Consider the following 27,818-nt stretch of genomic DNA (forward strand, 5'->3'; position numbering starts at 1 on the left):
GACACCGTTTCTAAAATAGAAAATCATGTGTCACAGAGTCCTTTTAACATACATGTTTCAACACTCAGACACTGCTGTGAAACAAAAGTTAAGGTCAATCACTTATACAGTCTGGTCACAGTATAGTTCACCCAAAAATGAAAATTCTGTCATTAATTACTCACCCTCATGTTGTTCCAAACCTGCAAGAAAATTATGCTATATTTGGTGATATAGAAAGAGTATGGAAAGCAATGCAACTGACATGTTCAAGGCCCAGAATGGTAGTTTCTGGAGGACATGTGATGCTTGTGTCGTGGTACTCTTGTGAACATTCGTCGAAGATTGACACAGAAAGGAAGAAATTGTTGAATAAATGTGTTATTTTGGTTTTCTTTGGTCACAAAAAGTATTCTCCTAGCTTCATAAAATTAAGGTTGGACCACTGATGTCACATTGATTATTTTAACCATGTCCTTACTACCCTTCTGGGTCTTGAACGTGTCCGTTTTAAAACATATCTTAATTTGTGTTCCAAAGATGAACAAAGGTCTTATGGGTTTGGAACGATATGAGGGTAAACTTATGACAGAATTTTCATTTTTGGGTCAACTATCACTTAAAAAAATCGTTACATTTGAAAATATTTATTTGAGGCTTTATTTGCATTATTTGAGGTATAATTCTTTTCCATAGCATGGTGCCATGAAAATTAGTCTGAAAGAAAAGGTTTTAAGAATAGTATGCTTCACAAACATCTCTAAAATAAAAAGAAATGATTAAATGAAAAATTATTTGCATTCAATAAAATTATGAACTAATAATTAACATTATTAGTACTTATATTACCACTATTATTATTTTATTTAAATGTATAATTCAGGTCTGTTTTTCACAGCATTTTGAGATGCTTCAGGATCACAGGTGCTGATAGGAGGATTCTCTAGTAGAATGTTCCGGTGGGCGTCTGCGGGAACAATAAAAACAAAGACGCTCTAGATGGGGCGCACACTAAGCTCTGATTTAAGGGCTTGTTGTGACAATGTTTTAGACAGATTTGTGAAGGCAATGTGTCTCAGTGCCACAGGCACTCAGTGTGAAGGTCACTGGCATTGACAGCAGCACAAACACACACTCTCATTGCGGTCAGAGTTGAGGCCCAGCAGAGCCACAGCAAAATAGGAGGCTTTCAGTGGATTCTGAGATAAGCTCTATCTGAAATGAGCTCGAGGAACATTGCAACATGACTGCCATCTGCTGTGAGGCTGCGTTTATTGGGATAATCTTACCATGTCATTTCTGTGTGATTATCTCTACCACATAGCATAACAGCTTCCAGGTGGATTCAAAATCTCCTATGACCTGATCAATATATAGGGTTGATAGACCCATTTCAGCCCACATAAAAATCTGAGATTAATATAGCCACCAGCACCCTAAAAAAATCTAACCTTGCTCTTGAAGCAATAAATAATTTTCAAGAAGCTGAGCCCCCCTAAGACTGAAATCCTAACACAGCCTCTTCATCTTAGCTTTGATCTACAGAATGTACATGTACATTTAGAGTATTTCCAATTTTAGTGGAGCAGATCTTGATTCATCTAAGGATTCGTGAGTTTTGAGTCTGTTCACTAAAATCATTAGTTTAGATTTGTTCATTGGTTTATTCAGTGTCTGTATATTTAGATTAAATACCCTAGTAGAGGGTGACAAATGATCAGTTTTATGTGATCGATATGATTGGATATGACTGGTTATGATCAGCTGTGAGTGGTTCATGTGATAAATCTTGGCTCTTGTGAATGTGTACGTTTCATGTTTGCGAATCAGTCTGATTGAACAATATAAAGACATACATTGGAAGACTAACTAAAACAGTAAATAAACACCTCACACACAGATATAACCACTTTTTAATGTCAAAATAAGACTTAAAATGGCATGAAAACATGATATGTGGGAGTTTCTAGCTACCTGATCTCATGACAAAAACTTACCTGTGGGAACTTTTTCGCTAGACATGAAATATGTACCAATATGTATAGTGGTGTGAAAAAGTGTTGGCCCCCTTCCTGATTTTTTATTTTTTGCATGTTTGCCAAACTTTAATGTTTCAGATCATCAAACAAATTTAAATATTAATCACAGATAACACAAGTAAACACAACATGCAGTTTTTAAATGAAAGGTTTTTTTATGAAGGGAAAACAAAATTCAAACCCACATGGCCCTGTGTGAAAAAGTGTTTGCCTCCTCACCCCCCTGTTAAAACATAACTGTGGTTCATCACACCTGAGTTCAGTTTCTCTAGCCACACTTAGGCCTGATTACTGCCACACCTGTTCACAATCAAGAAATCACTTAAATAGGACCTGCCTGACAAAGTGAAGTAGATCAAAAGATCCTCTAAGGCTACACATCATGTTGAGATCCAAAGAAATTCAGGAACAAATGAGAAAGAAAGTAATTGAGATCTATAAGCCTGGAAAAGGTTATAAAGCTATTTCTAAAGCTTTGGGACTCCAGCGAACCACAGTGAGAGCCGTTATCCACAAATGGCGAAAACATGGACCAGTGGCGACCCTTCCCAGGAGTGGCCGGCCGACTAAAATTACCCCAAGAGCGCAGCAACGACTCATCCAAGAGGTCACAAAAGACCCCACAACAACATCTAAAGAACTGCAGGCCTCTCTTGCCTCAGTTAAGGTCAGTGTTCATGACTCCACCATAAGAAAGAGACTTGGCAAAAATGGCCTGCATGGCAGAGTTTCAAGACAAAAACCACTGCTGAGCAAAAAGAACATAAAGGCTGGTCTCAGTTTTGCCAGAACACATCTTGATGATCCTCAAGACTTTTGGGAAAATACTCTCTAGACTGACGAGACAAAAGTTGAACCTTTTGGAAGGTGTGCGTCCCATTACATCTGGCGTAAAAGTAACACAGCATTTCAGAAAAAGAACATCATACCAACAGTAAAATCTGGTGGTGGCAGTGTGATGGTCTGGGGCTGTTTTGCTGCTTCTGGACCTGGAAGACTTGCTGTGATAAATGGAACCATGGATTCTGCTCTCTACCAAAAAGAGGACAATATCCAGCCATCTGTTTGTAACCTCAAGCTGAAGTGAACTTGGGTTCTGCAGCAGGACAATGATCCAAAACACACCAGCAAATCCACCTCTGAATGGCTGAAGAAAAACAAAATGAAGACTTTGGAGTAGCCTAGTCAAAGTCCTGACCTGAATCCTATTGAGATGCTGTGGCATGACCTTAAAAAGGCGGTCCATGCTCGAAAACCCTCCAATGTGGCTGAATTACAACAATTCTGCCCAGATGAGTGGGCTAAAATTCCCGCACAGTGCTGTAACAGACTCATTGCAAGTTATCGCAAAAGCTTGATTGTCATGTTTTCCAAGTGTTTCCCCCCCCATGTTTCTAGTTCATTTGGTTTAGTCCTTGTTCTCCCCCTTTTGGTTTAGTCCTTTTGGTTTAGTCTTGCCCATATTTGTATTTCCCCCTCGTCATCTCGTTATCTTGTTTGTGACCACGCCCATGTTTCTGTGTATAAAGTCTGTGTCTGCTCACTCCCCAGTGTCCGTCCATGTAATGTTACATGTGCTCATTTCTTGCTCCCGGTTTTTGTTTGTTTGTTCATTTTCAGTGTTTTCATTTAATAAACTTATATATATTCATTTACTCCGGTTCTCCTCATCCATCTCCACTCCTCAACCCGCCTGACTGTGACAGTTGCTGCTAAGGGTGGCCCAACCAGTTATTAAGTTTAGGGGGTAAACACTTTTTCACACAGGGCCATGTGGGTTTGGATTTTGTTTTCCCTTCATAATAAAAAACTTCATTCAAAAACTGCATGTTGTGTTTACTTGTGTTATCTTTGATTAATATTTAAATTTGTTTGATGATCTGAAACATTAAAGTGTGACAAACATGCAAAAAAAAAAAAATCAGGAAGGGGGCCAACACTTTTTCACACCACTGCACTTTCCAACAGAAATGAACACTGGGGTGGTAAAACAGTGAGTACTTGTAATCGTTTTAGTGCACAGTTATGTTTACAGCTCCTTATGTTTCACTTTCCAGACATAAGAAGCTTGCTTAGGATGCGGAATTGTTGATTTGTTTTTTCATAAAGCAGTCGTTTATGACTAAAAAAGTTTTAATATGTTTTTTCCATTGCGTGAAGTGCTGAGCGTGACTTTTGTCAAGCTATAAAAAGGCAGTTTTATAATGTTCCATCAATGTTTTTTAGCTGCCAAGGTCTCATTGGCTTCAAAAGTGCTAGACTTCAGTGAATATGAAATAAGAGTCAGTGTACAAAAGTGAATGAGAATGTTTTGTTCACTTAAAAGAAAACAGGTTCATTATCATGTTATTATGATGTCGCTACCACATGAAATGAGCAGCGGTTCTCCCAATTAAACATGCAGCTTTAGCTCAGCAGATAATGCTCAATGTGAGTAATGCTGAGAATCAATGTAATGACTTTATTTTGAGGATCAAAAACGACCTAATCTATAAAGCTGCTGATGTCTTCAAAAACACACAGCTTGGGCAGCTACGACTCAATGGCAGGATTAATGATGCTGTTCTTTTATTGAATTCATTACCACGCTCAGTGAGCATTAATAAAGCCTTAATTGTTCTGTCTAAACCCAATCAGCTAATTATGACTTTTCATTTCTTGAACTGCAACTCTGCAGTTTCTTCCATGCAATTCGTCATCTTTAGACTTTTAATATACTGAGAGTTGCTGTTATGGCTGCCAATCAGCATAACAGAAAAAAACAATTAAGTGAAAGCCATGCTGTGACTTGCTTTGAAACCATAAAAGTCACTTTTTTAAGACAGCATACATTTAAAGATTTTTAAATGAGCAGGAGTTCTGGTATATAATTTGACAAAATTGTGTGCACTACACTACTAGTCAAAAGTTATCGAACAGTAAGATTTTTTATGGTTTTTTTTTTAAGACGTCTCTTCTGCTTACCAAGCAAAGTACAGCAAAAACAGTACAAGTTTGAAATATTTTTACTATTTGAAATATTTTCTATTTGAATATATTTTAAAAAGTAATTCATTCCTGTGATCAAAGCTTAATTTTCAGCATCATTACTCCAGTCTTCAGTGTCACATGATCCTTCGGAAAACATTATAATACTCAGATTTGCTATTCAAGAAACATTTATTATTAATATCATCAATATTTAAAACAGTTGAATATTTTTTTTCAGCATTCTTTAATGAATAGAAAGATCCAAAGATCAGCGTTTATCTGAAATAACAAGCATTATAAGCATATAACATTATACACCATACCATTCAAAAGCTTGAATTCAGTATACTTTTTTGGGGGAAAGAAATAATAGAAATTAATACTTTCATTTAGCAAGGATGCTTTAAACTGATAAAAATTGATGATAAAGACATTTATAATGTTACAAACGATTTCTATTTCAGTAATATGCTGTTCTTTTGAATTTTCTATTCATTAAAGAAACCTGAAAAAATTCTACTCATCTCTTTTCAACATAATAATAATAAATATTTTTTGAGCAAGATATTAGAATGATTTCTGAAGGATCATGTGACTGAAGGAGTAATAATGAAAAAACAGCGTTCAAAACACAGGAATAAATTACATTTTAAAATATATTCAAATAGAAAGCAGTTATTTTAAATAGTAAAAAAGTTTGACAATTTTACTGTTTTGGCTGTACTTTTAATCAAATAAAAGTGAGCAGAAGAGACTTCTTTAAAAATCTTACTGTTCAAAAACTTTTGACTGGTAGTGTATATATTTGCAGTCATACTGGTTTTGGATGATAAAGCTTATTAAATTACATTACTGTTTTTATTTTCTATTACTCAACAAATTCAATAAAATATATCACTGTTTCTACAACAATATTAAGCAGCACAACTGCTTTCAACACTAATAACAATCAGAAATACTTCTTGAACAGCAAATCGGCATATTAGAATGATTTCTATAGGATCGTGTGACACTGAAGACTGGTGTAATGATGCTGAAAATTAAAAGAAATAATAATTTTTATTTCTATTATTTATTATATAAGCATCAAGCTAGTCGTAAAGTCAAAAAGCAACACAAAACGGCAGGAATTTCCCATCACCCTAGCCAATCCAAATTAAGATTTTTTTTTTTTGCAGATATGTCATAAGCATGTTATGACATCCATATGTAGCGCCCCTGCTCTCGTCTGTAATAGAGATAACATCTCAAATCTTGTGATGATAAATCTAAAGTGTTCTCATAAGAGGCTTAATGTTCTTTCTAATCTGAGATCATTCCCTTAAATGGGAGCACTAGAGGAGCAATAGTGGGAATTTGATTTATGAGCAAGGAAGAGCCTGTCATTTTGCCGCCTCCCCCTTTAATAAAACAATATGAAACCTGCCTTCATAAAAAAATGTGTTATAGAGAAAGAACAACTGAGAAACAGTAGAGCTGCGCTATTTCAGAAATTGATATTGCCAGCACTCACTGACACAGAGGATAGTCTTGTTTGATGCCAGTTTGTTGGAGATAAATGTTTAAGAGGCAGAGGAGCCAGTTGGAGCGATAGATGTGTCTGGATTATTACCTATGGTCCAACTGATGTGGCTGCCAGAAACCAAGTGTGTGAGATCGCTGATGGATAAGTAGCAGTTTATTCCATGTGAACAAACACCTTTCAAATTAACAGTGAAATGTGGAGGTCAATATATAGTCTCCAGAGCTTGTAGAGTCATAGATCTGCTGTAACACATCAGAGGTAGTTTTTGTTTATTTAACATGGCTGCCAATTCTTGCTAGTGTACAATGACATTTCTATTAGGGTGCAGACAAGTTTAATATGAGTCAAAGTCACATAATATCAGGGGCGTTTTCTCTGAGGAGGAAAGTGCCTTCTCAAAATATTGGATGAGAAAAAAAAATAGGTTTAGGTGTAGTGGCACATATTTTGTGTCTTGCGAAAAAAAGTTTCCCACAGGTACGTTTTTGCCATGAGATCAGGATGTTTTTTAGTGAGTGATCAGCTTGGTGAAATTTAAAGTAAATCTCCATGTCTGTGACCAATATTTACTGAGCTTCAAATTCAAAAATTGTTAAAAGTTAACTACTAAAAAGAATAGCTGAACATAAGTTTTCAAATAAAATATATTATTTAAACTCTTACTGCCTAGAGTTATTATTTTGGAATAAATGTGAAATTCTTAAAATCACTAACTTGATTAGATTCATACTTGGCTTTAATAAACAGAATATTGATTACATTGTTACATTGTAAAAATATAAAATATATATTTTCTTTTTCTGATAGTGTAAGTAATGTTAATTAAAATAAGAAATTGTGACTGGGATATGAATTTACATTTTAACAAAAAACACCACACACCACTGTGATTTAAAAGTTTAGGCTTGGTAATATGTTTTAAAGTTACATATGTCTATTAAAATCAAAAATACAGTAAAACAGTAATATTTAGAAATATCATTAGAATTCAAATGAACTGATATTCTAATATATTGAAATATGTAATTTATTTCTGTGATGGCAAAGCTGAATTCTCAGCAGTCATTCATTACTCCAGTCACTTTTAGACCTTTTAATTTCCCAGTTTACTTTTAATATTATATATATATATATATATATATATATATATATATATATATATATATATATATATATATATACATATACAGTCAAGCCTGAAATTATTCATACCCCTGGAAAATTCTGACTTAAAGTTACTTTTATTCAACCAGCAAGTTTTATTTGACCGGAAATGACACAGGATTCTCCGAAAAGATAATAAGACGATGTACAAGAGGCATCATTGTGGAAAAAATATTTCTCAGCTTTTATTTACATTTGAACAAAAAATATCATGTCCAAAATTATTCATATCCTTTGCAAACTGTCACAGTCTATAGGAAAATGATGAATCTGGGCTCTGCTGGTGGCAACATCTCAAGGCAGACAGTCCAACGGACGCTGCACACCGCTGGGTTCCACTGACGCAGACCAAGGAGGACACCACTTCTCCAGATAAGTCACACAAAAGCCCGCTTGGCCTTTGCAAATGCTCATCTGGACAAAGAAGACTTCTGGTCTTCTGTTTTATTGACAGATGAAACAAAAATTGAATTGTTTGGCCACAATGATGTAGCCTTCATTTGGTGTAAAAAAGGAGAAGCCTTCAACCCTAAGAACACCATCCCCACTGTCAAACATGGTGATGGGAACCTAATATTTTGGGGGTGTTTTTCAGCAGGTGGACCAGGGAACCTAATCACAGTAAAGGTCACCATAAAAAAGGAGCAATACATCAAAATTCTCAACAACAACATCAGACAGTCTGCAGAGAAACTTGGCCTTGGGCACCAGTGGACATTTCAGCATGACAACGACCCAAAACACACAGCAAAAGTGGTGAAGAAATGGTTAGCAGACAAAAACATTAACGTTTTGCAGTGGCCCATCCAGAGTCCTGACTTAAATCCAATTGAGAATCTGTGGAGGGAGCTAAAGATCAGGGTGATGGCAAGGAGACCCTCCAACCTGAAACAGTTGGAGCTCATCGCTAAAGATGAATGGGCAAAAATACCAGTGTAGACATGCAAAAAGCTGGTCTGCAATTATATGAAGCGTTTGATTGCTGTAATAGCCAATAAAGGCTTTTCTATTGATTATTGAGAAGGGTATGAATAATTTTGGACATGCCACTTTTTGTTAAAATGTAAATAAAAGATGAGTAATAATTTTTTCCACAATGATGCCTCTTGTACATCGTCTTATTATCTTTTGGGAGACGTCTGTGTCATTTCTAATAAAAAAAATTAAAACTTGTTGGCTGAATAAAAGTAACTTTAAGTCAGAATTTGCCAGGGGTATGAATAATTTCGGGCTTCACACACACACACACACACACACACACACACACACACACACACACACACACACACACACACACACACACACACACACACACACACACACACACACACACACACACATGTTGGGTTTACATGTTTTATGGGGACATTCCATAGGCGTAATGGTTTTTATACTGTACAAACCGTACTTTCTATCGCCCTACACCTACCCTACACCTAAACCTAGCCCTCACAGGAGATTGTGCACACTTTTACTTCCTCAAAAAAACTCATTGTGCATGATTTATAAGCCTGTTTCCTCATGGGGACCTGAGAAATGTCCCCACAAGGTCAAAATTTACTGGTATTCCTATCCTTGTGGGGACATTTGGTCCCCACAACGTGATGAATACCAGGTACACACACACACACACACACACACACACACACACACACACACACACACACACACACACACACACACACACACACACACACACACACACACACACACACACACACACACACATATTAACATAAATGTGGGTCAAAGATGAAAAAGGGTTTAAGCATTTTTATTTTTGTTTTTCTGAGCAAAAAATAAATAATATATGTTTTTCCCTAATTTACAGAAGACACCCACTAAAATGTCATTCCGTGTAACAATCTTGTCAGGCATATTTACAACAAAAATCAATTTATGACTAATTACTTTCACCCCAAATACTAATTAGTTCCACTTCTTTTTTAAAATTTGCCACTATCTCTTTTTAAATAAATATTGTGTTAATAACAATGTAACATTATTTCAACCAAATTTTGACATTTTATTTTTCAAAAACCTTAAAATTGGACATTTTACTCTAATGGACATAAAATCACTTTTGCAAATTTTTGATGTGGACGTCTTAACATCTTTGACCCATTTACTCTATCATTATGGTGATGATGATGCTAATGATGACGATGACGGTAAACAATATCTCATCAGACATGCTTCTTAGTGAATGGAGGAGTGCTGATGGTGCTTCCCTTGGAGGGAACGCCTTGGGCTTTAGTACCCTCATTAAGAAAAGTAGGTCAGGCGGTGTGCGTGTATCTGTGTTCACCTCTGTCTTGCCCTATAGTGACACACGAGAAAGAAAGACGTACACGGATATGTGAAGAGACAGGGCTTACTATACCGGCCTACTAATAGAGAAAGTTCCTCAGAGTGAAGAGAACAATGAATATTGTATGGCCTGTGATGTGGAGCCTGGGAAACGGGGGACGTTTGGTGGGGAGAGTGGGGTTTTCTGGCCCATCCCCCAGCATGCTCTGCTTGCTGCAGCGGCACAGTGCAAACCTGCATGATAGTGCCAGTGAGAGAGGGAGAGATGGGTCAGACAGGCTTCCTGTGAGTTTAGTATTCTGCTCTGAGCCGTGGCACTCCGACGGTTTACGTTCAGCAGCCAGAGCCTCACAGCCGTAGCCATGGTTACAGCATATTTCATGCACCAATCGCAGAGAGCGAGCTGTGACAGAAAATCCAATGAGGGCTTTTTGTCTGCTCCACTTTGAAGAACCGTCTGCACTACTGGGTTAAGAGCACAGGGCCCTACTGCACTCATGCTATATCATTATGCATTGTATGAAAATACCAAAAGACGTGAAGGATAGATGGTGATGCAGATGAACATACAGTATATACACAGAAATCATTAAAGGTCCACTTAAGTGCTTTAAAACATGCAGCGTTATTCAATATGTTGATGTAATTTCAACTAAAACAGGAAGACAGGGCAGGACATATCAAGCAGCACCATCACCTTTGTAAAATAGCTAATAGCCTTTCATTTGTATCACAACATGGGCCAGAGCCATTGAGCTCAGTAAAGCCACATTTGACAGTGTATGCCAGCTAAAATCTCTAAACTAAAATAAATAAACTTATTTATTTTCAATTTTTTATATAGTTCAAAAATGCAGTGCATGTTTAAATGCTATATATATGATTTCATAAAATGAATTTAAACATCTGAGGTGCATGCTGTGTGCGTGGTTCGCACCAGAATAAATGTCACTAATAAACAAACTACTTTTTCATACTGATTCATACTGAAAGAAAAAAACAAAGTACTTGTGTTTGTGTGTGTTATCTGTATTTTTTCTATACATACACTACCAGTCAAAAGTTTTTGAACAGTAAGATTTTTAATACTTTTTAACAGATTATTGTGTTCACCAAGCCTGTATTTTTTGGATCCAAAATACAGCAAAAACACTAACATTTTGAAATATTTTTGCTATTTCAAATAGCTGCTTTCTATTTGAATATATTTTAAAATGTAATTTATTCCTGTGATCAAAGCTACATTTTCAGGCTTCAGTGTCACACGATCCTTCAGAAATCATTCTAATATGCTGATTTGCTTTTCAAAAAACATTTATTATTATTTTTATTGTTATTATTGTTATTATTTAAAACAGTTGAGTGCATTTTTTCAGGATTCTTTGATAAATAGAAAGATCAGCACTTATCTGAAATAAAAAGCTTTTATTTCTATAGCTTAATACTTTTATTCAGCAAGGGTGCTTTAAATTGGTCAAAAGTGATGATAAAGCCATTTATAATGTTACAAAAGATTTCTATTTGATTGATTGATTGATTTAACTTTATTAATCCCAAAGGGAAATTCACATGTCACAGCAGCTCATCACAAAAAATAATAAAAAGGAAATTATACTTCATAATACAATATTTCATACAGCCCCCTAGTTTCAAGCATCATAATGCAACTCTACACTATATTACACAAATACAATTTAAAATAATACATCAATCATCTAATATGACATCGATTATATAAGCTAATGGCTGTTGGTAAAAATGACTTTTTATATCGTTCCTTATGGCATCGGGGCTGAATTAATCTTGAGCTAAAAGTGCTCACACATGCTTGAACTGTTCCAGGAAATATTTCAGGTAAATGCTGTTCTTCTGAACTTCATATTCATCATAGAAACCTGAAAAAAATCTACTCAGCTGTTTTCAACATAATAATAAGAATAAGTGTGTCTTGAGCAGCAAATCTGAATATTAGAATGATTTCTGAAGGATCATGTGACTGGAGTAATGATGCTAAAAAATCAGCTTTGAAATCACAGGAATAAATTATATTTTAATATATATTCGAAAAGAAAACAGTTATTTTAAATAGTAAAAATGTTTCATTTTATACTGTTTTTGTTGTACTTTGGATCAAATAAATGCAGGCTTGTTAAGCAGAAGAGAAAAATCTTACCGTTCAAAAACTTTTGACCGGTAGTGTTCATTTATGATGTAAAGAAATAGAAATATTGGCGGCGATTACAAGTTCATGAGAAGTTCATGATTCATTATTTTGATATTAATCCATTTTCCTTTAGTGGCAGTGATTTTCAACATAATCTAAATCGTCTGAAATCTTTTCATCTGTTTTTTTCAATAATAAGCCAAAGTGCTGAGTTCTGGAATGTACTGTAGCTGTACGAGTTTGTGTTTGAAAAGCCCCAGCTGTTTTTGGTGCAGCATTCAAGATGGAATGATTAAATCTTGTATATACAAACAGACACACACAATCTGCTGTCTCATATATAATCACATGCTTATACACTGGCACACTTTGCTATTATCAAAAACAGCTGAGCAAACATACACACAGTGAGACATGCACACTGATGAATGAGGCTGTAGCTCAAATACAGCTTCCCATGTTAACTTCAAACCTTCAGTTTACTGTTCTGCAAGGCAATGAATGTTCTTGTAGTTCAAGTGTATGTGGTTGACAGTATTGTCTGCTACGTCCTTTGTAAAGCAATTGATGTGGTCTAGCAAAAGACAGGCACTGGAGGAATCAAGAGAGCAAGAGACGTTAACATCTGCTAAGTGCTGTTAGTCTTTGTATTAACAGGGTCACTTTAACATATGTTTGACAGTGCAATATGGTCAAATGAGATGCACCTCAGATGCAGCTATGTATTGCACTGTAATTTTATGAATCTACCACGGCTGGAGTTCAGAAGTTAGGATAGGCACTTTTAATTTACACACATTTTTTTAGTAACATTAGTAACAGATAAAATCATACTAATTCATATTGGAAAAAATAGGACGTATGATGTATTTTTTATATTTATTCTATTTTATCCTACTTAATTGCAGTCAAATTCAAATCACAGTTCTGTATCCTGGCAAAATTGGCATTTTTAATTCAATTCCGAATGGTGGCTAAATGATTTATTCCGTTTATGTCATTTTGTGTGTGTTTTTCACAGATTTTCACCATTGCACCATGCAGCTCTCAATGGAAATGTGGAGGTTATATCACTGCTGCTGGAGTCTCAGGCCATAGTGGACATCAGGGACCAGAAAGGTACCAGAAAAACGCCAAAATGGTGTAAAAGTACCTTAAAAACCTTAAATGAAGTATTTCACCTGTTTTTAAAAAAGCACAGTACTGCTTTGGATATCACGTCCAAACAACCTGAAACAAGCTTAACTCTTAAATGTATATTTTAGTCTAATGTATGTATTTTTTTATTCTCCAGTGCAGTAATATTAAAAGTCTTTCTTTTCATATTCCAGGGATGCGGCCTCTGCATTATGCAGCGTGGCAGGGAAAGTCCGAGCCCATGAAGTTGCTGCTGAAGTCAGGCTCCTCAGTGAACGGTCAGTCTGACGAGGGTCAGATCCCTCTGCACCTGGCTGCTCAGCACGGACATTATGACGTAGTGAGTACACACTGTTCTTCAAAGACTCCATATGAGGATCGGTGTATGATAAAAGATTCGACATAAGGTTATGGATACTGACAACTTGGAACCAGAACCTGACGAGTAGATGCTTTGAAGCTAGATCATCCCACACACATGAAGTTAATTAAATGCACAAGACAGACACTTCTCCTATTCTCTATCAGAGTTTATACCTTTTAGCGAAGAGCTTTTGTAGACGGCTATTATTCTCTCACTTAAAGACTTTGGTTTAAATTTTGTTTAAATGTTTAAACATGGGATGTAAATATGTTTTTGTTTTGTGATATTATATTATATCTAAAAATGTGCAATATAAAATGATATCGGCTAAAAACATTAAATGTAATCTAATTATAAAAATAGAGTAAATGAGCATAGAAAATAATATTTTGAATATATATCCACCATTAACAGATACAAATAAATTATACAATTTATATATATATATATATATATATATATATATATATATATAATATAATATAATTGACATAGTGTATATAAAATCTCAATTTTTATATATTATTTTTTATATACACTATATGTCAATTATATTATATATATTTTTTGTATATAATTATAATATATTGACATGAGGTTATGGATACTGACAACCTAATTATTTTTATGTTATGACTGATAGCTGTTATTAAAAATGTATACTATATTGTCTAAAATAAATAAGTAAGAAAAGTGAATAAATAAGTACATAAATATAACAATAAAATGATTTTGGATTAAATAATTTTGCAAAGATAATGGTAAACGTAATCTAAATGTAAAATTATATTATATTATATTATGTTATATTATTTTATAAACAAATGTGCAATAAATTAGCATAGTATTTTAATATATAAATAATATTTTAAATAATGAATAAATAATATTTTCAATATTAGCCAGTACATCCACTATTGACAGATATGAAGTTATAAAATATGTTAAATATATATAAAATATTTTTTATATTTTTTTATATTTTATATATTTTTTTATATATTATATTATATAATATTTAAAAAATGCACAACATAAGATGATGTCAGCAAAAATAAATGAGATAAATAAATAAATAAATGTAACAATAAAATGTTTCAAGATTAAACAATTCTTGCAAAGATGACAGTAAAGGTAATCTAAATGTAAAAAAAGGGTAACTGGGCATTGAAAATAATCATTTTAGTATCAGCCAATATATCCACTATTGACATACAAATAAATTATGTTATAAAACTGAAAAAGGTATGCAATATATAAGTATATATATAAAATATTAAATGTCAATTATATTATATTATATTACATATAAAACCTCAAAAGGATGATATTAAATAAATAAAATAAATAAGAAAGAAAAAATAATTAATTAATTAAATTTTTTGAGATGTAAAGATGACAGTAAACCAAATGTAAAAATAGAGTAAATGGGCATAGAAATTATTGTCAATATCAGCCAATATATCCACTGTATACTACTAGATATATTTCATATATTTTATAAATATTAAATATACAATAAATATATAAACTATTAAATGCCAAGTTTTATGTATTATATTATATTATATTTATTATATCTAAAAATGTGCAATATGAGATTATATCAGCTAAAATAAGTAGGTAAGAAAAATCAATCAATCAGTAATTAAATGTAACAATAAAATGTTTTGAGATTACATATTATTGCAAATATGACATTAAATGTAATCTAAATGTAAAAATAGGGTAAATGAGCAGATACAACTAAATTGTATAATTTATATTAAAAATTTTAAAATATATATAATATAATTGACTGCATATAAAATGTACATTTTTAAAAATAATATTTTATATACAGTATATGTCAGTTATATTATATATATATATATATATATATATATATATATATATATATATAGTATATATGTAATATCATATAATATGTCAATTTTTATATATTATATTGTATTTTATTATATATGATTATATCAGCTGGTAACTAATATTGAAGTAATATATTAAAATCCTAAGAAAGGAACTAACAGCTGGTTACCTGTTCACAGTCTGAGATGCTTCTGCAGCACCAGTCGAATCCTTGCATAGTGGACAATGCTGGCAAGACCCCACTGGACCTGGCTTGTGAATTCGGCCGGGTTGGGGTAAGTCACACGCTGTTTTTTTTTTTTTTTTGTCACTGTCAAATTACCTTTACATCTTTTTCCTATCTCTAATTGGCTTTTGTGTGTGTGTATGGTCGTCTGTTTGCTCTGCAGGTGGTCCAGCTGCTACTGAGCAGTAACATGTGTGCAGCTCTGTTGGAGCCCAAGCCCGGAGACTCCACTGATCCCAATGGCACCAGCCCGCTGCATCTCGCTGCCAAGAACGGACACATCGACATCATCAGGTGAGCATTCAGAGCTCCGAGACTCTGAGATGGATAGACAGGATTCATGGCTCAAATGCTTTTCTAAAAATAGAAGTCACACCTCTAGTGCGCTTTTCCAGATCTCAGACAGCCTGTGCCGGGTCGATGTTACACTTCTGTTTACCAGACACTGAAAATAAATCAGGTCACTTTTTTAAGCAACTAAACCTCCTGGGATGAGAAAACTTTACCACAACATTGCACTTTTTACAATAAGGTTTCACTTACATTAGGTGTCATGAATTAACAATAATCTAAATATTTATCTAGCTCCATTTTTAAGTAAAAGTTCAATCAGTTATGTTTCAGTTAATTTGTTGTCATTATTACACAACAAATATGTAGTTTTTCATTCATTTATGTCTGTTTAAAACACATGAATTAATTTTTACATCTTGAAATGTAAATGTTAAAAATGTAAATGTATAGTGTAGAAATTAACATGTACATACTAAAATTCTTTAACACAAGCAGGGCATGTTTTTCATGAGCTGCTGGCGGATTTGCACCTCATATATTACGGGCTACGATACATCACACGTAGGATCTCTCGTAACACATCTGTAAACCTGTTGTTTGTGCGAAAGGAAATATATTTCCTGTCATATCTAAGCCTGATGAGCCACTATTTCACAGTCCACAGCAGCACGGCGTAAGAAACAATCCATATTCTCACCAGGGGAATGCATTCAATTTTAGTGGCAGATTTAGAGATTGTGTGTATTGACTAAAACATGTAGCAGTTCTGGGATGGGACAAGAAAGTTTCAGTGAAATTGTACTTGACTTGAATCATTAATCATTGTGATAAGAGAAACGCTAACACAATCATGTCACGTTTTTGTGTTCAATTCAGGTAGGCGACTAAAATATTTACCTCCTCAATATGTGGCATATGTAGTTATAATCAATCTGTAGCAGGTTTTTGCATTGTCAAGCTACAGTCTTCATTTGTAAAACCAACATAATACATAATTGAATTTTAATGGGATCCCTGGGTATTAAGAATTGTATGGCTTAATATAACATAACATGATGTCTCTTACTGAAATATGTAGAAAACCCATTAAAGGTTTACAGTTGTGGTCAAAAGTTTACATCCCCATTTCAGAATCTGCAAAATGTTAATTATTTTACCACAATAAAAGGGATCATACAAAATGCATGTTATTGTTTATTTAGTACTGACCTGAATAAGATGTTTCTCAAAAAAGATGTTTACATATAGTCCACAAGAGAAAATAATAGTTGAATTTATAAAAATGACCCTGTTCAAAAGTTTAATGATCCACAACAGTTTTTTTGTGTAGTGATCGTTATTCATGAGTCCCCTTGTTTGTCCTTAACAGTTCAACTGTTCAGAAAAGTCCCACAAATTCTTTGGTTTTTCAGCATTTTTGTGTATTTGAACCCTTTCCAGCAATGACTGTATGATTTTGAGATCCATCTTTTCACACTTGGGACAATTGAGGGACTCATATGCAACTATTACAGAAGGTTCAAACACTTGCTGATGATCCAGAAGGAAACACAATGCATTAAAAGCTGGGGGTGAAAACTTTTGAACAGAATGGAGATGTATACATTTTTCTGATTTTGCCTAAATGTCACATTTTTTCATTTAGTACTGCCCTTCATTTTGTACTGTTTCCCAGGACACAAAATGGCTAAATTTACCCTGATCTTCAAATTCAAAAAGTTTTCACTCCCCAGCTTTTAATGCATAATTTTTCCTTCTGGAGAAACAGTGGCCATTTGTACCGTCTGTAATAGTTGCATAAGAGTCCCTCAGTTGTCCTCAGTGTGAAAAGATGGATCTCAAAATCATACACTCATTGTTGGAAAGGGTTCAAATACACAAAAATGCTGAAAAACCTAAATCTAAAGGATTTTTCTGAAGAACAGCGGTCAGTTTAACTGTTCAGGACAAACAAGGAACTCATGAACAACTATCACTAAGCAAAAAAAAAAAAAAAACAGCTGTGAATCATTCAGGTAATAACACAATATTAAAGATCAAGGGGATGTAAACTTTTGAACAGGGTCATTTTTATAAATTCAACTACTATTTTCTCTTATGGACTGTATGTAAACATCTTTTATGTGAAATATCTTATTCAGGTCAGTAATCAATAAACAGTAACATGCATTTTGTATGATCCCTCTTATTTTGGTAAAATAATTAACATTTGGGAGATTCTGAAAGGGGGTTGTAAACTTTTGACTTCAACTGTATGTTATTTGAAAAATCCACATTGTTTTATACACGGATGACCATAGCTACTGAAAGAGCTTACAGGTGGTGATGGAAATAAGCATAGGCTTAAACCGAATCCCGTACCATTGATTTTTCCCTGCAACAAGACTGAACTCTGAAATCCACGCTGAGAAACTGAGAAACAGCGTCTGTGGCATCATGACAAGCGGTGGCATGTTTACATCCTGCCAGGATGGCATCTAGCATTTCTTGTCTCTGCCATTTGTAAGTCCTTTCAGTAGCTCTGGTCTACTAAAAGCCTTAAAGGCATCAGGGCAAAAGTGGAGAGGACAAAGACACAAGTCTTTAGGAAGTTTAAGGCATCTTTCCATTCTTTTCTCCTCTTCATAACGCACCAGTAGCTAACCTAGTGCAACCACTTCCACTTCACGTCATCAAAATAATTGCACCCCCATAGTCCAAAATATGTATAAAACGATGTGGATTTTTTAAATAATGTAAATCTTTCATGGGTTTTCTTTTACATATTTCCGTAAGATACATAATTTACATTACAGTATATTAAGTCATATAAGTCTTAACACCCGGGGATCCCTTTATGTGGATCCTCTGCAGTGAATGGGTGCCATCAGAATGAGAATCCGAAACAGGACAACAAGAAAAGCAAGACAAAGATACTGATTTAAGAATAGGACCATTTACTACCCATTCCTCCTTTTCATTTGAAGAGCTTATAAAAAAGTTTATTCATGGTCATAAACATAATCAAAACATTGGACTGGAGCGCCAGGATGGAAATGTATGGGGGGAAGGGGAAAGGCCAACATCATGTTAATGCAAGCTGACTTTATGAGCCATCGGTGTATGATGCTGGGCCCCGCTGTGTGTATGTTTGAGTGCTAATGGATCCATGTGCTTGATGAAGTGAGACTCTGCAAACAGACACGCTCTCTCTGATGCTAATGAGCAGCCAATGAGCATGTGATGATGATGCAGGCGGCGTGTGTAGGTCAGAAGTGCTGGATTTACTGCCGCTCATGAGAGAAGGGGAAACAGTCAGTCACTTAACATGTATTACAACATCCATATATCACATTGTGTTCAACAAAGCCATTTGTGCTCTACTGGCACCAAACGGAATTGTTTTATTTTAATTCATTTTAGCCACTGCTTTACTGAGCATTTTAATACACACAACTTTGTTTCATCTCACCATTCATTTCCACACTGAGCCATTTTGATTGAGCCATTGATCTGTGTGTGTGTGTGTGTGTGTGTGTGTGTGTGTATTATGAGATATGAGTATTATCAGAACTGGTCTAGAGCTCAGAAATCGGCTAATTAGAGAAACTCTTTGATGAGCTATAAGTCGATTATCATGTGACTTCCCACTGCATTGTCATACAAATGCCCATAGGACCTCATGCAACTATTTACATTGCATGAGAAATCTATTGCTCCAGATCTCGGCTCAGCCGTGCATTTTGTGCATCGACATAGAAGCTGAAGCGAGTCAAACGCTGGACAAGCACATGTCCTCAGCATCACAGCTGCACCTGCTTGCGATGAAGGGCATCTTTCCTTCTTTCCACTGCTAACATGAGCACGGTTGAGTGTGCACGTCCCCAGCCATATTCCTCTGGGTTTGCCAGGCCCCATCCACTCCCTAATACGGCACACTGCCATCCATCATTGTGACAGCCAGAGCCAGACCTCCTTCATTATCAGACAGAGATGAGAAGAGGATCAGAGGTGTTCTGCACTGTCCTGCCTTTGTACCATCCTAATGCTACACTACATGTCAGACAATTTATTGAACAACAATTGGACTGAGACATTAATCAATACATCATACAATACACCCAAATGTTCCATATTTGATTGATATGTATATAAAACAACTTTTTAAATTAAAACCTTCTGGTTGGTATTAATATTATGATACATGAATAGGCTCAGTTTCAAGCTCTGTATTTACCAGGACTATCAGTGCAGTTGCCAATAGGGATCAATACTTGGTGTCAAGACAGTTGTCAGCATGTGACTGTTTGCCAGTGTATATTTTAGTGCAGGGGTGTCAAACTGTTTTTAGGTCAGTGACAGGCTTGAAGTAATGTACAAATCACATTATACTGAGCTTTATTTTGCCTAAAGGGTTAGTTCACCCAAAAATGAAAATTCTGTCATTAATTCCTCACCCTCATGTTGTTCCGAACCCGTAAGACCTTTGTTCATCTTCAGAACACAAATTAAGATATTTTTGATGAAATCCGAGAGCTCTCGTAAACAAAGCAGAGGAGAAGAAATGTTGAATAAAGTTGCATAAAATAAATGTTAACTGAAACAAAATAAAAAGAAAAATATTTCAGCCAGTTGCCATAAAAACATTTATGTATTTTTTAAAATTTTATTTGACTTTATGTACTTAAAAACTAAAATAAAAATTGTATTGACATTTAAAAAAAAAACTAATACTAATAAAAATTACAAAAGCACACAGCAAAATTACTAAAACTTTATTGAATAAAAGTAAAAACAGAAAATATTAAAATAAAAACTAATACAAAATAGTAAAACTAAAAAATAAAAACTATAATAGGATCGTAACGATACTAAAAAAACACGTGTTGCACAAAATGATATCCAGAATCAACTTAATGCTGCTTTAATAATAACCAATACTAGAGTAAATCAAAATATCAAAAGGGAGCACATGAAATAATTTTTTTAATTAGCCAGAATATTTTTGTGACTCAAACTTCAAAAGAGGAGCGATGAACTGAACTGTTCAGGTACACGTTGTTTACGTAAAGGGATAGTTCACCCAAAAATTAAAATTCTGTTTGAAATGTCCTTTAGAATGACCTTTGTTCATCTTCAGAACACAAATAAGGATGTTTTTGATAAAATCTAAGAGTTTTTCTTCGTCATGCTACGCATGCTTTGTGGTACTCTTGTGAATGGTGGCTGAAGAGAAGAAATTGTTGAATAAAGTCATTATTTTTGTTTTCTTTTGTGCACAAAAAGTATTCTCATAGCTTCGTAACATCAAAAATGGACATCAAATGGACTATTTTAATGATGTCCTTACTATCTTTCTGGGCCTTGAACATGTCAGTTGTGTTGCTGTTTATGCAGGGTCAGAAAGTTCTTGGATTTCATCGAAAATATCTTAATTTGTGTTTAGAAAATGAACAAAGGTCTTACAGTTTTGGAACAACATAAAAATGAATAATTAATGACAGAATTTTCATTTTTGAGTGAACTATGCCTTTAAGTGCTGAATTTTGTGTGTGTTTACTTTATATCAGCTTGCACGTTGTATTGGACTGCTCAGTGATCTGTTTTTGAGCTATTAACCTTCCTGACACTAATTCTTGATTTCCACACCTTGTAGAACAGTTATCAACAAAACATAAAATGACAAGCTATTCGGCATTAGATTGATCAGTGTCTCATAAAGAGTAAAAGGAGCTCAAACATCTCTATGTGATCTCCAGGTCTAGCACTGCATATTAGACACTCATCTTTAATTAGCCTGCCTGGATTGTAAGTGTTGCTGTGTCACACATTAAAATGAAGACCCACGGACAGCAACATGTGCCCACACAGTGCCCACATCTCCCTCTCTCTCAAATCCCGCACGATTCCAGCTCTGATCAGCCTGGAGCTAATTATAGGCCACGTGAATGTGCAGGTTACAGCAACAGAGCGCGGGCTATCGCGAGGCTCTTAATTACATCATTAATCCAGTAACCCCAAAGGCCGTACGCATTGGCCGGCCCTAAATAGATTGATGCGGTGAGGGAAAATATGAAAGCAGGCTTCATTTGTTGTTCATATCTGTGAAAGAAACGGATCATGGCACCTCTAACCAAAGCGGTTACCTTCGTATTAAAATGCTGTCTCCTAAACTCAGTGTCATGTACGTGTGTTAACACTCTTATACCTTTAATTACCACAGATGAATGTGGCCATTTGCCCACTAGCAAAAACAGCTTTTCCAATGTGGGCCAATGTTAAGTGACGGCTCAGCACACAATCAGACCAATGTGTGCACACCCAACCAGTCAATATGTTATTTAATCTCCTGCATATTCCAAGAGAGGTCGAGCCAAGAGGGCATTGTGTGATGCTAAAACGGGTCATTTTGGCAGCTAATTATAGGGGGAGGTGTCTGATGCAGAGCCAGGGCCAAGGTCTCCTCTCTCACCCATCCTCCTTTTTGTAGCCATGACTCAGGCCACCTGTGTTTACTGATGTCCTGCTGTCGTAATTGAATTTACTCTTGTGTCAGAAGGTCGTGCTCTATCTAATAGAGGCTGTTCAGTCTTCTAGAGACAGTTTGGGGATTTTTGGGTGCTTAAAGAGGATATCGGATGTCCATTGCTGAGTGATTTTCATTGTATGGGAAAAATAGTTTAAAGAGGACATGACCATTTTCTACAAGTTGGTTTGATTCTTTAGGATTTTAATGAAATGTCTGCAACGTACTTTGGTTCAAATTCGTGTGAAACATCGCCATTTCGGTGCATGTCTCTTTAAATGATAATGAGCTCTGCTCACCCCGCCCCTCTCTTTCATTTTTTTGTGTATTTGATGACGCGTCATCATCAAAAACAAAACAAATCCACTGTGTCCTCAGTGACTAATGTCGGGAGAAAATGAAGACTCTTATGTTCACTTTTACATTCAAATACAAAACACAGTGGAGCGTGGAGAAAATGGCGGACAGCGTACAACTGTCTGAGAGCGGAAATATGCTAATACAACACTCTGTCAGCGGTCGTGGGCGGGGCCTATGTAGTATGATGTCATAAAGCACAGAAAATCAAAACGCCTTGATAATTAAGTGTTTAGGTTTTATGGAGATTAAAAAAAAAGGAGTGATTGGATTTTTATCATTGTAGGGTGGTTCTGTTTGCACACTGCTCATACACTGTCTTTTTTATTACTGTTTATTTTTCTCACATAATAGAATAATTCAATAACTTCAATAATTAATGTCCGTTTATTTATTTTGTAAGTACCTGTATAATAAGCACAATCATGTACAACACAGCCAGCTGGTTATTACTGCTAAATAAACCGTATCTGGAAGATTATCACTTGAGGACAATAACAGCAAGTTTAATTGAAAATGAATATCTAGGCATGAAATCTGGTCTCAGATGTAAGTGGTTGGAGCACAGTGGTTTTTAATGGTTGATTCGAAGTAGTTTCTAATTTTGTCCTCTCTTAATAGATTGCTGATCCAGGCTGGCATCGACATCAACAGGCAGACCAAAGCGGGCACTGCCCTCCATGAGGCTGCGCTGTGTGGCAAGACTGATGTGGTGCGCCTCCTGCTGGATGTAAGTAGACACTTTTAGAAACTTTTATTGATCCCTGAAGGGAATAAAAGGCTAATAAAATAAATACAATAAATTATAATTGAGAAGAAAATTTTTTTTAATTAACTGACTGATTAATTAGCCCATACTGTTTGTGATACATATGTACAGTTGAGGTCAAAAGTTTACATACACATTATTTTACCAAAGTTAAGATGAATCATACATTATGCATGTTATTTTTATTTAGTACTGACCTGAATAATATGTTGCACATAAAAGATGTTTACATGTAGTCCACACGAGAAAATAATGGTTGAATTTATAAAAATAACCCTGTTCAAAAGTTAACATACACTTGATTCTTAAGAGTTTGTTGTCTGAATGATCCACAGCTGTTTTTGTTGTTGTTGTTGTTTAGTGATAGTTGCTCACGAGTCCCTTTTTTTGTCCTGAACAGTTAAACTACCTGCTCTTCTTCAGAAAAATTATTTGGTTTTTCACCGTTTATGTGTATTCAAGTCATTTTCCAACAATGACTGTATGTTTTTGAGATCCATCTTTTCACACTGAGGACAACTGAAGGACTCGTATACAACTGTTACAGAAGATTCAAACACTCACTGATGCTCCAGAAGGAAACACAATGCATTAAAAGCCAGGGGGTGAAAACTCCTAGAATTTGAAGATCGGGGTAAATTTAACTTATTTTGTCTTCTGTGAAACATGTAAGTATCTTCTGTAGCTTCTAAAGGGCAGTACTAAATGAAGAAAATATGATATTTAGGCAAAAATGTACACATCTTTATTGTTCAAAAGTTTACACCCCCAGCTCTTAATGGATCTGTTATGTATCTCTATCTTCATGTTATTAAATCTCTTGTCAGATGAAGCACATTCTACTGAATTAAATCAGTCACACGCTGGTTAACATTTTACCAACAACTGCTTTACTTCTCTGCATGAAATCACCAACAACAACAACTTCCCATCATGCCTCATACTTTTCCGTCTTAAAGACACACACGTAATTCTAGTACATGACATCCCCCCTAAAGTTGGATAGAGACCATTAATTTAATTTTAACCTGTCTCAATATTGCCTGAACACACAACATTTTGAAACATTTTACTAGAAAACACTACATTCTTTAAACTTGCTTTAAACTTACTTTAAATGTATCAAACCATGAACATCTTTACAGCCCTTTGTATTTGCCAGTTTCAGAATTCAACTAATGACAAAGTCTGTAAATTTTTGTGGTAATTTCCTTTCCCTTTTGGGCTTAACATATGTGGCATCCTTGTGACACTCTGCTGTAGACACAGGTCTATCTGAGCCCTCTTGCGATGTCTGTTGATTTATATCCTCAAAACAGCCATCACCTTCTGCTTTCCTGCTTTCCTGTTTGTCATCTTCATCTTTCTCCACATATTTTCTCACAAATGTTGTGTTGCGACTGTACTGGGCTCCAGTAGGTGATTCAACAGTTATTTTGTTTCCAGCTTTTCTGATCACTGTATGAGGTGTTGCATTGAAAGTTGTGGTGAGCTTATCGGTCTTGTCCTGTCTGATCAAAACCCGGTCTCCAACAGCTACACTTGAGTCTTCTGCTTTGCGACGTTCATCTGCATACAGTTTGTATTTCCCTTTTTTCTCAGCATCATGGTCGAGAACTTCAAGATCTGTATCCACAGATGTGAGTTCAGGTAACTTGCCTCTCATTTTCCTTTTAAACAAAAGTTCAGCTGGGCTTTTGCCTGTTGTGTTATGCACAATTCCTCTGTACACTGTAACATACTTCCTGAGTTCCTTTTTCCAGTCAAGTCCTTCTGACTGTGCAATTCGGATACGTTTCATGATAGAGGCATTCTGACGCTCAACTTCACCGTTGGCTTGGGCCCATTTAGGTGTTGTTTTCAGGTGTTTAATTCCATTTCCTTCACAAAAATCCTTGAATTCATCTGACCTAAACTGAGGTCCGTTGTCCGATTTCAGTGTTATGGGAAGTCCATGTCGGCTAAATATGCCATCTAGGCTGTCAATCACGTTTGAAGTTGTGGTGGAGGTCAGTATGTCATACTCATAGTACCTGCTATAATAATCCACCACCACTAGAATTGAGTGTTTTGAAGGCAAGGGTCCCAGTAGATCCACTGCTAGATCTTGCCATGGTCCATCAGGCAACGGTAAAGGTCGCAGTGGCTCTGGAGCATCAGGACGAGAGACAATTTGACAGCCATGACATGATTTACAGTGTCTCTCAGCAGCTCTGTCCATGCCAGGCCACCAAACTTTAGTCCTGAGATGCTGCTTAGTTCCGACTATGCCTAGATGTCCCTCATGGGCAAGTGCTAGCGCTCGTGCTTGTAGTGCTTTTGGAAGCACAATACGTGTTCCACGTAAAACCAGATAGCCTATCATGCACAGTTCAGTAGCTATGGCTGCGTATGGCATACACTTTTCAAAGTGTCCACTTTCGATGGCTTTTCTCACTTCTATCAGTTCTGGATCTTTTTCTGAGGCCTCTTCGACTTCTCTTGTGGTCAGGGCTCTTGGGGTGGCACTAATGGCTACGAATCTCACATACTCATCCGATTCATGTGAGTGCTTCTGTCTCATTGCTGTGCTCCCCAGAAGTCGTGATAAAGGGTCAGCGATATTTTCTTTTCCTGAAACATAGACAATTTTGAAGTTATATGGTTGGAGACGTAAAACCCAGCGCTCTACACGGGCACAGGGCTTAGAGCGTGGACCATATATTGACTCTAATGGTTTATGGTCTGTGAGCAGGTCAAATTGTCTCCCATAGATATATGGGTGAAGCCTCTCACAGGCCCAAACAAGGGCAAGGGCCTCCCTCTCAGTCTGAGAGTACCGTCTCTCACAGTCTGATAGACTTCTGCTGATGTAGCACACTGGCACCATTTGACCTTTTTGACACTGTGTTAGTACAGCCCCCAACCCTACAGGGCTGGCATCAGCTATAACCTGGGTTGGTGCATCTTTGTCGAAATATGCCAAGGTCCCTGCTTTTGCAAGTTCGTCTTTCAGAGCATTAAATGCCCCTTTTTGTTCAGGTCCAAAGACAAATTCTGTTTCCTTTCTGGTAAGACGTCTCAACGGCTCTGCCAAGGTTGCAAATTGTGGAATAAATCTGCTACTGTAACTGACAAGTCCAAGAAAACTTCTAACTTCAGAGGCGTTTTGTGGTTCTCGTGCTTCCACCACAGCTCTGACTCTTTCTTCAGTGGGCCCAATCCCTTTCTGTGTGAGCAGAATACCCATGAAATTTAAACGATCCATGCAAAACTGACATTTTGCGGGATTCAAAGTTAGACCACATGCGCTTAGACGCTTCATGACGGCATGCAGGCGTTGACTATGTGTTTTGTGGTCAGGCGCATGCACAATTACATCATCTGAGATGTTTTCAACTCCCTCTATTCCAGCGAGTGCGGAAGCTATCTCATGTTGATATTGTTCACTTGCAGATGATACTCCAAAAATGAGACGCTTGTATCTGTATACTCCGTTGTGAACTGCAAACGTTGTGATCTGGCGAGATTCTGGAGTTAGCTCTAACTGATGATAACCCCATTTAAGATCCAGTTTGCTGAAGATCATAGATCCGTTCATACTTTGTAGAAGTTCATCTACCGTAGGGATGGGGTATCGTTCCCTGATGATTACTCGATTGGCTTGTCGCATGTCAAGACAAAGTCGGATTTCTGAATTGGCTTTTGGCACAATTACCACTGGATTAACCCACGGGGTAGGTCCATTCAAGCTTCATGGCTGTGTCTCTGCCTAACAGAGGTTCACCAGTCCCTTTTATGACAATGAACTCGGCATGTACCGTCCGACTGCCTATTCTTACATCACATTTGAAAGCTCCCTTTACTGGCAAAGGCTGGTCAGATGAATAAGAGAACAATTTTTTCTCTGTATCTGGGATGTATGAATGGCATTTAATTCTCTCTGATTTCAGTTTCTCCCAAGTTTTCTCATCAATGATATTGCTGGATGCACCTGAGTCTACTAGCATCCTCAAATGAACATTACCCAAGCAAACGTTCAGTCTATCTGTATCCCTGCAGTTATCTTGAATAACAAATGCATATTCAGTCTCTTCTTCCACTTGGTTAACTGTTTGCTTAACATTTTTGGTTTTGCACATCTTTGAGAAATGGTCTCGTCCTTTA

At 35.9% G+C, this 27,818-nt stretch overlaps 1 protein-coding gene across 1 annotated transcript in view; it reads left to right on the forward strand.

Annotated features, from left to right (window-relative positions):
* The window catches only part of caskin1 (CASK interacting protein 1), a 121,511-nt gene that overhangs the window by 69,598 nt on the left and 24,095 nt on the right, over positions 1-27,818 (forward strand). Inside the window, exons 3-7 of the mRNA XM_073839460.1 lie at positions 13,173-13,270; positions 13,483-13,628; positions 15,701-15,796; positions 15,911-16,041; positions 23,525-23,633. Of these exons, the coding sequence (XP_073695561.1) occupies positions 13,173-13,270; positions 13,483-13,628; positions 15,701-15,796; positions 15,911-16,041; positions 23,525-23,633 (580 nt within the window). The remainder of the gene's footprint in view (positions 1-13,172; positions 13,271-13,482; positions 13,629-15,700; positions 15,797-15,910; positions 16,042-23,524; positions 23,634-27,818) is intronic.

The sequence above is a fragment of the Garra rufa genome, chromosome 1 (assembly GCF_049309525.1).
Source record: "Garra rufa chromosome 1, GarRuf1.0, whole genome shotgun sequence".
NCBI lineage: Eukaryota > Metazoa > Chordata > Actinopteri > Cypriniformes > Cyprinidae > Garra > Garra rufa.